The sequence below is a fragment of the Neomonachus schauinslandi genome, chromosome 7, assembly GCF_002201575.2.
Source record: "Neomonachus schauinslandi chromosome 7, ASM220157v2, whole genome shotgun sequence".
Lineage (NCBI taxonomy): Eukaryota > Metazoa > Chordata > Mammalia > Carnivora > Phocidae > Neomonachus > Neomonachus schauinslandi.
Genome location: NC_058409.1, coordinates 4,884,958 through 4,900,433, shown reverse-complemented (window position 1 = coordinate 4,900,433; position 15,476 = coordinate 4,884,958). Strand labels below are relative to the sequence as shown.

Genomic DNA, 15,476 nt, shown 5'->3' with positions numbered 1-15,476 from the left:
GGGGCGGCAGGGCCGGGGCAAGGGGCACGAGGACCCCCCGGTAGTACCGGAATACAAGCAGCCGCTCAGCCCTGGCCCGACTTAGTCGTTCGTTCTTTCAGAGCCCCCGCCCCCCGCTTCTGTTCCATCTCCTTCACCCCCCACTGACCCTCCTCGGGGCCTGTCCCGTGGCCAGGTGGCAGCTCTGTGCCTCAAAGAGCTCCCGGCTGAGAGTCAGGTCCGTTAGTCTTTCTGTCTGTAGAGTAGGGACAGCTGTGCACACCACAGAGGCCCGTTTGTCAGGCCTGGCTGCGGAGACCGGTGCGCAGGGCTGAGTGGTGGGGCAGGGCCGGAGGGCAGGCTGCCTCGCCTGACTCTGAGTGGCCACGCTGCCTTGAGAGGCCCTGTTCTGCCTCCAGCATCTGCTGTGTGCCACTGGGACACGGAGGTCCTGCTCCCGTCTGCAGGAGGCAGCAGACGAGAGGCTTCGGGGACAAGTGAGAATTATTCCGGAAGACGCTTTGTAGAGCAGTGGTTCTGCAGGGGGCATCGACGCCACCTCCAGCTGCAGGGGCCACAGGGACCGGACACCACACCCTGGGTGGGTGGAGACACGAAGACCTGAGATCTTAGGCCCTTCCCAGGGCAGGTGTCTGGGAATGCCAAGAAGCAGGAGCCCGGGGTCAGGGCCCCAGCACAGACATGGAGACCAGTACAGGGACGTAGAGGGGCTTCCAGAAGGCTTTGGCCCTGGGACTTAGCAGGCAGTGTGGTCTGGGGCCGCTAGCAGTGACAAAGGCCAGCCCAGGCCGTTCAGCTGCCACCCTGAGAGGTGGGGCCAGGGAAGGGCTGTGAGCCTGAGCTCTGGTCCGGGGTGGGCTCCAGGCCCGGTAGGTGGGGGGAAAGGAGAAGAGAGCCGAGGCAGACACCACAGCTGTGCAGACAGCAAGATGACTTTCTGGGGCCCTCCGTTGAGGCCCCTGGGGCCCCCTCCCACACCCCAGGCAGACTGTGAGGGAGCTGTCACCAGAGGGCCCTGGTCTCCTGCACAGTTCAGTCAGGCAACCACCCACCTTCCCGGCCTGTGGCCAGGGGTAGACACGGTTCACCTGGAGAGGGGCACCCATGGGAGGTCTCGACCCTGGAGGGGGCAGGTAGGCCTGGCCCATAGATGAGGGACCTTGCTTCGGTGGAGGAAAGTTCTAGAAGGGGAGCTGCCTAGGGAGACACCATGGGACACACACTACCAGGGCTGGGCCTCGGTCTCCCTGGTTATAATGTGGTGGCCCTAACGGGGAGACTGGCCCTGTGGCACCTGGGCAGCTCTTCTCAGGTATTCGGGTGTGTAAACGGGTGAAAAGAGCTGGTGCTGGCCATGCCTGCTGCTGGCAGCACGCTCTCAGCCTCTCCATTCATCGCTAGGTGCCAGGCCCGGGCTCGGTGATGGCTGTGGACTTGGTTTCCATGTTTCTGCGTCTGAGCCCACTTGGCATGCACTCTGCCCTCACAGAATCTCAGTTCGTTCTGTAAAATGGGGACTGTGTGGGTACTGTGTGAGTTTTCACCAAGATGATGGCCAGGCTGCTGCCGAGTTGCACCCACGTGGGGTTTTGCCCGTTCGGGCGTCCCTGGTGAGCCTGGGCTGCCACTTCAGACTGTGTCCTCTGTCCTTCCAGGGGCCCTACCGGGCAGCCTGGGTAACCTCAGCCGTGCCCTGGGTGTCCTGGAGGAGCGTGTCAATGGCTCGAGGCGCAGGGCGCGAAGGCATGCTACCGACGGCGACTACAACATCGAGGTCCTGCTGGGCGTGGACGACTCTGTGGTCCAGTTCCACGGGAAGGAGCACGTGCAGAAGTACCTGCTCACGCTCATGAACATTGTAAGTGGGAGCTGGTGGCTGGGCTGGAGCGGTGGGGCTGACGGAGAGGTAACCAGGTCCATGGGCAAGGCCCCCCGGGGCCCCGGTGGAGAGGTAGGTCAGGGGCAAGAGGATGTGAATGAGCCGATGGCTGGGCCGAGAGACCCCTGCCCGCCTGCCCACCTTCCTCTCTGCCGGCCTTAGGTGAGTCATCAACCTTCCAGAACTCTGCCCTCTCGTCCGCAGAGTGGGGCCGACGTCTGGTAGGTTTGCAGAGCGTGTTCTGTTTTGGAGAGTGTTGTCACACCTAATCTCATCTCATTTTTGTAAAGTACCTTTAATGTAAAAATAATAAAATGTCCTCCTACTGTCATGAGTGACTATGTGCCCGGCCTGTGCTGGACATTTACTACACATCATTGTAGGCAGTCTTCACACTAACTCCACGAGCCTGGTAATTTAAAATCTTGCCTGCCTTGAAAACGTGCGCTCTTCCCCAAGCGTTACACTGCCTTCCAGTCCAGCCGAGGGTCCTGCCGAAGGAGAACTATTTTCTATAGTCACACCAACTCTCCTGACACCAGATGTGTGGGTTTTCCGCACCAAGCACTTCCAACAACTAACTATTCGAGGTTAGCATGGACCCCACGGGGCAAGACTGGCCCCACTTTGGACGCCCCTTACAAATCCCGGCTTGTCACCTGTATGATCTGAGTGGAAGACCCAACCAGCCATAAATCAAGGGTTCCCATGACCCCCTCCTCAGGTTCACACGTTTGCCGGCACAGTTCACAGAACTCAGGGAAACCCTCCTTACTACCACTGGTATATTCTAAAGGATGCAAGTCCAGAACAGTCAAAAGGCAGGGATGCCTGGGGCAAGGCAGGTGGGAGGGGGTTGAGAGCTTCCCTGCCCTCTCTGGGCGCACCAGCCTCCCAGCACCTCGGTGTGCTCACCCAGCTGGAAGCTCACAGAAGTCCACTGTTTAGGGGTTTTGTGGAGGTTTTATTGGCCGTGGGTGATTGAACTCAATCCCCAGCTCCTCTTTCTCCCTAGACGCCCTCGGGGTGGGGGCAGGGGGCAGTGCTGGAAGTTCCAACCTTCCGATCACCTGGTGGGTTCCTCTGGCAGCCGGCCCCCCGTCCTGAACCCAGCAAGAGTCACCTCATCAGCATAAACTCAGGTACGGGTGAAGGGCTGCTCCTGTCACCCCCGTCCCTCGGACATTACAGGGTTTGGGAGGTCTGTGTCAGGAACTGGCAGCGGGGGGAGGCAGAGACCAATATGTGTTTATAATTACTATGTCACACGTGACTTGACTACCTGGTGTGGAGGGTCTCTGTGTCACACATCCCTCGTGCTGCATGAGCCAGGAGGAGGAAGTCTCGAACTTTCTCTTGGTTTTGCCAGTTAACTTCAGTTTATTCATGTACACCCTTAGGCTCCGACTGTACCCCAACTTTGGATAATAGGATGGTTTGGTTAGCTTCTTGAAAAGCCTGAGAAATGCAAACAGTCTTAAATTGAAACACATTTTATCATAGCAAAAAAAAAAAAAAAAAAAAGGCTTTTAGGAGATAAATTGGAGGAGCTGAGGAAAAGTAGTAATTGGGTCAAGTCTTTTTTCCCTGTGGCATCCAGCAAGCGTTTATCGGATGCATGCTTGTCCCAGGGCATGGCTGCCAGCCAGGGGCTCAGGGAGAAGGGGGTATGTCTGCCCCTCTAACTGCCCTTGTAACCTGCGCTCCACCTCCCAGTGTGGTAGGGGAGATGAGGCGCTCTGCTTGGGCATGTGTTGCCCTGACAATTAATACCCCATAAGGCTGGCTGTCTGTCCTCATTCAGGGCCGTGTACACCTTGGAGAGAGTCCCGGGGGATGATGGCAGTCACACCCTCTTCGGTGGTCCTGGGGAGGAGGGAGATTGAGGAACTGTGAGTACGTGAGACAGGATGACCTCCCAGGGCAACGCTGTCAACAGAACCTCTGCGTGCTGGAGATGCTCACAATTCTGTGCTGCACGATGCAACAGCCACTAGCCAGCCCTCGAGCACTTAAAACGTGGCTGACGTGATGGGAGAACCCAATTTTCATCTCCTTTTATTCTCAATAGAATTTTAAAATTTTAATTAAACGGTTTTTTGACTGTGGTAAAATACATGTAAAATTGATCACCTTCGCCATTTTCAAGCATACTGTTCTGCGGCATGAACTACGTTCCCACTGCCGTGCAAACCATCACCACCATCCATCCCCAGAGTTTTTCATCTTGCAGAGCGGAAACTGTCCCCATTAAACACTAACCCCCACCGTCCCCACCTCAGGCCCCCCGACAACCACCATTCTGCTGTCTCTGTGACAGCGACTACTCTAGGTACCTCATATAAGAGGACTGTTTGTCTCTGTGACCGGCTCATTTCACTTAGCGTAATGTCCTCCAGGTCCATCCCTGTCGTGGCATGTGCCAGAATGTCCTTGTCTTCAGAGCTGAGGAATAGCCCGTTGTGTGTCTCTGCCACGTTGTGTTTCTTCATTCCCCTGTCGAGGGGCACTGGAGCGGTTCCCACTTCTTGGTTATTGTGAATAATGCGGCCGTGCACACGGGTGTGCAAATATCTCTTCATGTCCCTGCCCTCAGTTCTTTGGGTATACAGCCAGGAGTGGAGCTTCAGGATTCTAGGGTAGCTCTATTTTTTATTTTTTGAGGAACCCCCATACTGTTTTCCACAGCGGCTGCACCATTTTACATCCCCTCCCAACAGGGCCTGAGGTTTCAGTTTCTCCACATCCTCACCAACATTTGTTATTTTTGATGGCAGCCATTCAATGGGTGATTGAATTTCTTTGTAATTAAGTTACATTTGGATTTAGATCACCATCGTGGCCAGTGGCTCCCGTCTTGTGGCCTTGAGACCCTAGGGTGCTGGCTCGCTTGGAGCTGCAGCTGGAGCCCCGAGTGGCCCTGGAAGGCCTGGCCAGGGCAGGTCTCCCTCCCTCTGGAAGTACACAGCTGGTTATGGGACTTCCCAGCCCAGGGCCAAGCCAGCAACGTGGAGGACAGATGTGGCGGCAGCTGGCCCGGACTGTGCTCCAAGTGAGGCATTTGGTCAGCTGTGAGGTCATCCAGGGCCAAGGTGGAATCACTTTCTGCTTCTGAGGCTTGGGGACCAGCCCTGGATGGACACAGCCTGTCCCCTGAGGAAGACCACAAAGGCCCTGGGAGGAAGGTCTGGTGGGGGTTCTCGCAACTCTCTTGGGCAGTGCGCAGCTAGGTTGGTTTCCCTCACTGCTCAGGGGGATTCTGCCTGTAGGGCTCCCTTTGCGGTCTCCTTGTGACAGAGTCTGGGCTGGGATGTGTGGGTCCTGGTGTGACATAGACATTTCAGGCTCCTCAGATATCCACATGCTCCCCTCCCTTGCACCTAATCTGGGGCTGTGTGGCTAGTTTTGTCTAATGGCCTTTGTGTAAGGAATTGATGTGTGTCACCTCTTGGCCAAGGCGGTTAAGAGCCAATGTGTCCCTTCCCTCTTTTCTTTCCCTAACATAGTGATCTTGGGAGCCATACGTCCCAGTAGGCACAGGTACAAAATGGGGCAGGACTGTGATGTGTATAAGGAAACACATACCAGCTTTACTGTGTTAAGCTCCTGATGGGGTGGAGACTTTGTTACACAGCATGGCTCATCTTGTGCTGACTAATACACCTGGCACCTGACCACTGAGTCAACAAATGTTGGGCATCTTCTATATGTCAGGCAAGGGGCATAGCTGTGAGCAAGACAGGACATAGCCATAGCCATATTCTGGTGAGGGACACAGACAATATTCAAGTGAAAAGCAAAAGAGATAATCGCAGATAAATACAATGAAAGAGATAACATAGGGAGGTGTAGAAGGGCTGGGAAAGGTGGGCCACTTTATACAGGTGGTCAGCGAGGACATGCACAGAAAGTAACATTGGAGTAAGACTTGAGTGATAGTGGATGACTGTGGGAAGGGTCAGGATAGAGTGTTCAGAGGAAACGGGTGGTGCAAAGGCCCTGAGGTGGCAAGAATGAGGTCAGCACATTTGAAAGTGTGAGAAGGGGCTCATGTGGGGAACAAGGGGCCCAGGTAGGAAGGGAAGTTGCCAGTGAGCAGGGCCAGTCACTGGATGTGGAGAGGGACTTGGATGTGATCTTAAGGGCAGTGGGAAATTGCTAGAGGTGCCATTTCCTTCCTGTATTTACGGGCAAGACATTTTATTCCCTTTTTTTTCATAGGGAAATGGGAGTTAATCGATCTGTCCTTCTTTCCATCTCGGACTCTCTGGAAGGTGAGAAGAGTTGGAAATGTTTGCTGAGCCTCACAAGGGCCAATTGGGTGAAGAAAAGGTCTCACAGCATTCAGACTACCCCCACCACTCAACCCATTCCAGCACCTCCTGCCAGGTCCCATTTCCTTCTTTTCCTCCCTAAGTCTAGAAAAATAACATTCTTTGTTTATTAAAAGATACTGTATCTAACACAGACAACATACTATTTATGATGGAAAATTAGAATATATTCCTGTAGGTGTGTGAATATTTTCTCCTACTATCTAATTTTAATGGTGGCATCATATCAAATCACATAGCACACATAGCACATCACTTTTTATGTAATTGATTATTGATATGACATATTCATATAACAAAAGTAATTTCTCTACTAGAGGTCAGATCAGCCACTAAGCTGTAATGAACATCATTACAGCTAAATCTATCACTTGTCCTTTACTATTTCCTTAAACTGCGTCCCTGAAAGTGCAGCACCTGGTCAACAGGTATGTGCATTCTAAAGCTTTCTATGCCAGAATGTTCTCTGTTAGGGTTTCACCTCTTCACACTCCATTAAGCAAATGCCTGTCTCCCCTCCTCCTCATACCACTGAATCCTTTTCAGCTATGGTAATTTGAAAGCTATAGCTGGGATATGCTTTTTGTCATTAAGTTGTATTTATTTGATGGTAATGAGGTTGCAGCTGTAAAAAAATATATATATACTTAAAAACAGCGATCATCTTCCATGTTTAGGATGGGCCTATCCATGTCCTTTATTCTATTGGGATATTAGTTTCTTTCTTGTCAATTTGAAGAATCTTTATATTAGAATAGGCTAACTTTTTTGTTTGTCATGTGGGTGGGAAATATTCTCCATAGTTTGGTTCTTTGCCCTTTGTTTTGTTTGGGGGCAGTTTGCAGTGGTTTACATTTTTGTGTGTAGTGGTGTCCTGAGATCTTTCTCTCCTCAGCTTTTCCCTTGTGTGCTGTGTCTGGTACTTTTGTCCTACCCCAGAAGTTAATCTTCTGGAATTTCACCCCAGTCACCCTGGCAGACTCCCGTGGCTTGTCAGCAGCATCATTTCCCAATCCCGTGGCCTTGCACTGACCACCTGGCCTTTTTTGCTGAGTTCCGCCACAGCAGCCCCATACTCAGAATGTCTCCTATTATCAAATCCCTGCGGCCCAGGGTAAATTGAAGATATGGGCCCTGGTCACTGGCCCACGAACTCGGGAACATGAGCCCTGCACTGAGACCCCCGCAGCCCAGCCCGACCATCTCCAGAAACCTGATGTGGCCTGTGCATCCTGCTTCAGGGCCCCATTCTCCAAGGCCCTTCTTCATCCTCTGCTTGTCCAGAGGCTCAGCCCAAAGCTATACCCACTCTTGGCTTTCTGCTGAGATGAAGAAGTCTGTGCGGAAGAGGGTACTGGGGCCTTCTAAGCACTGGGGCCAGGCTGTGGGCAGTGGCCTCATCCTCTGGGGCCCTCACACCGGTTTTTAGCTCTCAGATGCCAGAGCCTCAAAGGTTGCTGGCAAACCCCAGGATGAGGCCCCGTCCCCTTGGCCCAGGGATCCTTAGCCTAGTCAGAGAGGCTTGGGAAGCCCGTCCGAGAACCTCTATCCACTGCTCAAGGGTGGAAGGGTCTCCCCTCCCACCGCTAGGAGGGCTGTGAGGGCAGAACTAGGAGATGTGGCCAGCTATGTGGCCTGTCTAGCCACACTGGCTCCTTCAGGCCCCCATTCCTGCACCACTGCTTGGCCTGGGCTCCCTGCTTCGATGTGGCTCTCCACAGCTGGCCTCCCTCGGCTGTCATCCCATTCCTGCTTCTGCTTCTCCCTGCCTTCAACCCTGGCTCATGCTGTGGCCTCCACTGGACCCAGCCCTGGGAAGGAGGAGCCTCCCTCTGCCCAGGACTCCCCTCATCCGCAGACTCTCTCAGTGCACTGGGACCTGCTGTTCATTTGACCCTTTCTCCTTAGAAACGTGCTCCCTGCTGTGTCTGGTGCTCCTAGGCTGGGCTGCGGACAACGTGCCTGAACACACCTGCTGGGTATATTGGGGCATCACCACATTTTCCCAGGCCTGCTCTGCCAGCCCCTGAGCTAGTCTCTGCTTCCAAACTTGGTGTGGTGGCCATGTGTGCCTGGAAGCCCCAGGAACCATGCTAGGATGTGGCCTCCGTGTTCGTGGCCCCTCCAGTTACCTTGCAGGCACAGATGGTGGCTATTCTCCTGGCTCAGGTGACGAATACCTCAGGGGAGGACTGGAGACCTGATTAAAGGAACATGCTCACACGTGCATTTTGAGAAAAGTACAATTTGTGCCAAGACTTCAAGAAATCTACAACCTGGGCCCAAAACCATGTGCTGCTTCTGGGGCTTATAGCCTTTAGCTGAAGCATTAACTAATCCTGCTCTTCTCTGAGAAACCAGAGGCCTTGGTGTGTTGCTTGGGATCTCAGTGTCCACAAAGACCTAGAACTGCCTAGGGAGCTGCCGGTCCCGTTGCCCTCCTTGCAGGTGTGAGGCAGACTACCGCGGTCGGTGATGGCCTGCCCCGGAAGGTGGCCCACGGTCCTCTCTTTGTCCCTGGGAATGTCCTCCAGAGGCCACAGAGACCACCGAGGCCACCACGGTCTGCCGCAGAAGTGCCACTCTTTTTGGATGGCAAACATTTTAAAACATCAATTTTATATGAAACCAGCCTTGGGCATATTACTGAGCTAAAGCAAGATGCACAGAACTCTTCAAGATAAACAGAGATTCTAAAGTAAGATTGCCAAAACTACAGCCCAAGGGCCAAATCCGGCCCATCATCCTTTTTTTTAAATGAAGTTTTGGGGGCGCCTGGGTGGCTCAGTTGGTTAAGCGACTGCCTTTGGCTCAGGTCATGATCCTGGAGTCCCGGGATCGAGTCCCGCATCGGGCTACCTGCTCAGCACGGAGTCTGCTTCTCCCTCTCCCGCTCCCCCCTCTTGTGCTCTCTCTCTCTCTCACTCTCTCTCTCAAATAAATAAATAAAATCTTTAAAAAAAAATAAATGAAGTTTTGGGATACAGCCACATCCACTCATTTATGGATTGTCTGTGGCCACTTTTGTGCTATCGCATAGTGCACTGAACATAGTCACTCCCTGGTGCTCAGGAAATATTTGTTACCTGGCTCCAGAGAAATCTCCCACAGGCTTTGAGCTCACCTTATGGCCCCGGTGCTCTAGAGTTTGCATTCACATCCCACTGCATCAGTGAACTGGCGGTCCCTACGTACTTGGTAAAGAATGAGGACTAGCTTTGGAGTCAGAAGCAGCTACGTCCTAATCCTAGCTTTTGTCTACCCGGCAAAGTTCCCGCCTTGTCCTGCACCTGGTTTCTTCATCTTTACACCGTCCACACCCTCTGAGAACCATAAAAGCTTGCACGGTCCCCAGGAGATGAGGTTCCCCTCACCCTTTGCAGACCGTCAATTCTCTGCAGCTGGAGCAGCCCTTTCCTGCAGGCCACCGTCGGGGACCTCGCCCTTGAGCTGAGCTCCATCCTCTCCCTGCTCAGACCTCCGTCCACCCCCACCCCCACCCTAGCCTTGCCGGCTCAGTGGACCTGTGAGGTCACTTTGGGGATTCTTTCTAAAGCAATTAAATGAGCTGATCCTAATAATCATTTTAAAACAGCAGAGTAGGAAGAGCAGATTTCTAGGCAGACAGAGCTGTCTCTCCCAGCTCTGTTAACTGCCTGTGTTCCGGAAGAATTCCTGAGCCCCCAGATTATCTCTTCTGCGGACGGCAGACACACTCCTTAGGCCTACAGAGACTTGTGCTCCACAGAGGCCTCTGTGCTTTCAGGGTAGAGGCCATACCCTTTGACCTCCCCCTACCCCAGCATGGGGACAAGCCTCTGTACAGTATGTTCTTAAACAAGTTTTGTTGAATGAATGATTTCTCGCTGTGCCAGGATTCTGATATTTTTCCTCTTTTCTTTTCTAATTTAATCCAGAAATTGGCCTGGGTTTACCAAAGCCCTGCCAGGGTTTGCAAATAATCAGAGGCATAGAGGCTCCATTTCTCACCAACTTCCAAGAATGCTGGGGCCGTGTGGCGATGGTGGGGAAGGCAGTGGCAGGACCGGAATGTTTTCTGCCGGTCCCCTGGGGGACAGGGGGAGGGGGGCGGTGTCATCTCGTGAACTGGCCCTGGAATTGCAGACTAGCCAGGGTGAAGGCGCTGCCCCCAGTCCCTGTTCATGTGTCTCTGGCTCTGGTTCCTGGGAAAGAGAAAACCATCTCTGGAACCAGACGCTGAAACTGGCTTCCTGTAAGTTGAAGGGAAGTGAGCAGGGCTCTCCGGCAAGCGGGGGACACATTTGGGGTTGGGCCTGGCCGGAGCACAGGGTGGGAGAATGGGGAGCAGAAGTTCCCATCATGGCATGGCAGCTCCCCCGGGCCCCGGGCTGTGCTGGCGGCAACGGCCATGGTGGGGCCTCCTCACGCGTGTCCCACTGGCCTAAGAACACGTCCTCGTGAGCTGCCGGGAGATACAGCAGTCAGAACCGGCGGTGTGTGTGTGAGGCCGAGAGAATGCTTGAGACAGGGCCGCACTCTCCTATGCTGATGGGAGCCAGGCGGGAGGCGTAGGCCCTGGTGAAGGAGGCCGTGGGCAGTAGGGAGTGGTGGGGACTGGAGCGCTGGGAGAGGCCACGCCCCCAGAGACCCCCTCCCGGGTCCCCCTCCCTTGTGGTCATGGAGGAAGAAGCAGATGCACTGTTGCCAGCTCTTTTTTTTTTTTCATAAGAACCTGAAATCCAACTTTTATGGGAAATCTAATTATTTTTCAATGTCAGCAACAAATTGAAATTAAGACCTCACATTGCACAAGTGAATCAGAACATGACCGCAGGACAAGTCTGGCCGGTCAGCTGGTGGATGGTTCCTTCTGGCCTAGAAGAAAGGAGGCGACTGCCTGCCCTGCTGTGTCCTGTGATGGGGGATAATTAATGCCACCTCCCAGGGCTGGCATGAGCGTGACTCAAGTTAAACACCAGGAAAGTGCTTCTCAGCGTGCCGGGCCTGCGGAGAGCATCCCGTGGACGTGAGCCACTCCTGGCTACGTGTTCGTGCATTGGGTGCTCTCTGAACCCCTGTCCTAAGTCGGGCCCCATTCTGGGCACTGGGGTACAGAAGTGAGCTGTCATGTCCCCGTGCTTAGAGAGTTTGGAACGTGGGAGGGGTGGGGAGCAAGGAAGGGAAGAGTAATGACACCCTGGTTAATGCAAGTGCTGATTGTGCAAATAGAGGGCATTCTGGGGTCACAGGGGAGAGCGTCGCAGATGAGGGCCTCTTGAGCTGCCCCAGAGCAGAGGCAGGGGTCAACGAGGAGAGGAACCTGCTGCATGCAGGTGTTGCTGAAGATGAGAGAACAGCATGTGCCAAGGCCCAGTGGCATTGCCGCATCACAGTATGAGGCTGGGCCCCGCTGGGGTGTAGGTGCTGGAGTGAGGCAAGAGATGAGGTTGGCAAAGCCTTTTGTGTCAGGCTGGGGGGCACCAAAGGGGGTTGATGCCTGGGGTCCCCTGCCGTATTGTGACAGGGGAGTGATGAGGTTGGTTTGGGGTCTAAAAAGAGAAACTTCTCTCTTTGAGAGTGTGGGGCTTATGCCTTCTGTTATCAGAAACGCCTCCCCCCGAAGCCTGAGGAGACTGAGGTTTTATGCCTGGCAGCCCCGTGGGAGGAGCCACTCAGCTGATGTCTCCACATTGTCCCAGTGGCCCCCTGAGTCCCCTCTCCTGGACAAGCTCACCGAGGCTCGGAGGGGTTGGGTGGTGCAGCCAGGGCATGGCAGATGGCATTCCTCCCCGGGGACCTGGCCCAGGTGCCTGTCCCCTCCCTGCTGTGGTGGCCTGAAGAGCGAGCGCTCCCGGATCCTTGAGGAAGAGCCAAGACACGTTCTCACCTCGGCTCTCGGATCTCCCAGCAGCGTCTGACATCACTCGCCCTTGCCCCAGACCATTTTCCATCGACCTCTGTGCCTTTCCTGGCTTTTCCCCTGGCTTTTCCATCTATTGTGCCTTCCTATTCTAAGATTTGCTCGCTCACTCCTTCTTCCATCCAGTGATGTTTACAGAACACCTGGCTGTGTCAGACGCAGCCGTAGGTGCTGGAATGTGCTGCTGAGGAAGCCCCAGCGGGGGTCGGGGGGGGGGTCCTGCCTGCACGGAGCTCACATTCCAGTGGGGGCGGGGTGGACGGTAGGACAGTAGAGACTCCCCCCGCCCCTGCAGTGATGATGATGTAGGTGGAGAAAGTTCCAATGTGGGGGGGGTACCCATGGTGCTTCTTCTTCCCTGAAGCCCGTGGCACCCCACCCCACCCCCAGGATTCTCCCCGACCCCCCTCCCCTCTCCAGGAGGCTGCCTGACAGCTGATGTGGAAATCTCGGAGCAGCTTGCCCTTGGCCTCCCTGGGGGAGCTGATGGTTGTCAACGCGTAAGTTAGAGTCCCCATGGACAAGGAGGGCCAGGCATCGTCACTCCTTGGAAAAAGCCAGAGGCAGCTGCAGACCCCAGCAAGGAGGTGACAGCTGAGCTGGAAAAGCAGACAGTGTGGCACCACACTGGGCCTCTGGTCTGGGCCAGCCTGGGCTGTCGCTCCCAGTCTGCTCCCTGGGTGCCAAGTTCCCGTGGAGTGATCCTGGGGGGTCCTGCTCCCCTGCCAGAGGGATGCTTGGTGGCGGGTCTCAGGAGGATTAGGAGTTCATAGAAAGGTGTCACACATTTAACGTCAATTTCAGGGGGTCTGCTTGCCTCATTTGCATGTTCAGCACCTAGCAAAGGGCCCAGCACATAGTAGGTGTTGAGTAAACACCTTTTGAATAAATGAGTGAGTGAGTGAATTCTCCTAAAGTGACTATGGTCCCACAGACTCCCATAAAAAGTAGACTCTACTTGTCCGTGGAAAAGTTGTCCCTGTAGGCTTAGTGTCCTTGTCCCTTCTTCCTTATGGCCAAAGCTTTTTCTCCACCGTAGACGCTAGAAGCTTGCATCATCAGCTCACAGGGACGCATGGCTTTAATTTCAGATTTGCCAAATCACGCTCTCAAAAGCCTTTGCCCCAGCTCCCACTTATGCTTCAGTGGGTGAGTTTATCAATGTCTCTGAGCCTCAGTTTCCCCACTGGTAACACAGGGGTAGTAAAGCCCCCTGGGGAAGGGTGTGTGATGACGTGAGGAGCATGCCGCTCAGGTCTTGGAAGGTCACAGTGTGCCGAGGGGCCACAGTCATCCAAACCAGCCCAGCCCTTGTCCTCAAGAAGCTTGGCTCTCGTAGGGACACACTCACGTGCTTTAGGTCAGTAAGGTGGACAAGGGCCCAGCTAGCGCCCTCTGCCTGGCTGGGGAGAAGGTCACAGTGGAGGGGAGCCCAGAGCTGGTTCCATTCCCTGCAGAGGGAGCCACAGCCTCCGCATGTCCTGGGAAAGGGGCAGGTTGGGGGGGGCAGGCTTAGGGGGTTGGGGCCAGGAGGCCTTGGGGGATGGAGCTGGCCAGATGGAGGGAGCTTGGGCTTCATCCTAAAGCTTGAAGAGCTAACAGGTTCTAGAGCCCCCCGCCCCAGTTCTTGGGGCACAGGTCCAGCGGAGGGAGAGGGCAGCTAAAACAATCTAACAGACTCATGAGGGCATTCGAGATGGTGATGGTGGCAGAGGGAACAACCTGCCGGGGAGCAGCGTCCGAGTGAGCACAGCAAGCACCCAGCGAATGTGGGACGCGGGCCTGGGGAGCAGGAGACAGCCAGGTGTGGGGCAGGGCTGTGCATGTACCCCCTCCCTGCCCACGTCTGGCAACGAGAACTTGTGCCTCCAAGAAGTGTCCCTTTGGTCCCAGGTTCCCTGTTAGCGAAGGGCGTTCATCTGCCTTCCCGTCCACCAGTTGGTTCCCTTGCTCCACACTTCGGGGTGTTTGGTCAGAGCCTGGGCCCAAGTGGGTTAAGGAAGGGCTGACAGGGGAGCTCGGTGACTCAGGCAGACTCTGGTGGTGGGAAGGGCCACGTGGCGCACGCAAGGACAGAACCGCATCCTACTGTGTTCATCCTTATGCCCTGGATGTTAGGAAGGGCACTGAACGCGAGCGAATTACTCTCAGGGAGGGCTGTGTTCGTGGCACACAAGCCAGGTAGTGAGTCTAATGCTGCGAGGAGGCTTGGAGCAAAGCTTCTGAATTTTGCTGGGAGCTCCAAATTCCTCGTGAGCCCTGCCTGTGCCGGGGACACACATGACAGTCTAAACTCTCCTGGTTTTCTCAGGCTTTTCTGGGTCAGCGCCTGTTTGGCAGGGTCCCTCCCTTCCCCCTCATCTCGTGGAGACCCCTGGGGGCCCTGGCGGCAGTGGGGACGCTGGCCTGAGCCCTGACCATTTGTTTGGTGGGGGGAGGTCAGGTCTGGCCCCGGGACCCTTTACCTGGACTGCTCAGGTGTGCCAAGCCCCACCTGGTCCAGGTCAGGTGCTGTGATGCCCTGTCCCCTCTGCAGCCTCTCCCGGTCCACAGCCAGCATAAGATAGGCGGCGTCTGGAGCCCACGCACACCCCTCTGGGGCTGGGGGAGCCAGGCTGCTGCTCGGACTGGATCACTCACACCAGCACCCCCATTTCTCACCTGGCACTTAGAGCCACTTTGGGAGTGGACTGTGCCCTCAGAGTCCAAGCGGGAAGCCTATAGCCCTCAGAATCTATCTTTTGGACCCTAGAGGTGTGGGGGGGGCAGTGGCAGGGATGGGGCGCTGTGACCCTGGGTCTGACGTCCTGCCTCTTCTCAGCCCCCTCCCCTGACCTCCTTCATCAGTCAGGACACTTTCTCCTCCCCTGTTGCTGTCCCCAGGGATTTCCATGGCCACACCTCCTCACGATGGCATCTTCCATCTCTCTTTCTTTGGCTCAAAATGGTGATAGGGCAGCAGAAAAATGTGAGTCATGGAAGGAAAAAGCATTGTTTTCAGATGACATCATGGTGCCCAGTTGAACACAGATGACAGAGATCACAGCACAGGGGTGAAGGTCATGTTCAAACTCAGACTGGATGGGGGGAGGTGAGGATGCCACGAGGGGCCCCTCCCCCAAAAGCTTCTGGGCAAGACGCCACGTCGGGTCCCTGGGGCTCTGTGGTCAGGTAGTGCCAAGGAGCTCCGGGGAACATCAGACAGAGAGGCAATGCCCCCGGGCTCTCCGGGGCTGGGGTTGCTGCCAGCAAGAATCAAGATCCCTGCCTTCCCTCTGCTCCTTCCCTGCCAGTGGCCTCAGGGGGACACCAGGCCCTGGCCTGCAGCCTCAGCAGAGTCCGTCCTTCCCTGTTCTGTAGC

The 15,476-nt window shown here is 55.1% G+C and overlaps 1 protein-coding gene across 1 annotated transcript in view; it reads left to right on the top strand.

Annotated features, from left to right (window-relative positions):
* Positions 1-15,476, top strand: part of ADAMTS2 (ADAM metallopeptidase with thrombospondin type 1 motif 2) — a 224,132-nt gene that overhangs the window by 131,209 nt on the left and 77,447 nt on the right. The window contains exon 4 of the mRNA XM_044916657.1: positions 1,656-1,858. Within this exon, the coding sequence (XP_044772592.1) occupies positions 1,656-1,858 (203 nt within the window). The remainder of the gene's footprint in view (positions 1-1,655; positions 1,859-15,476) is intronic.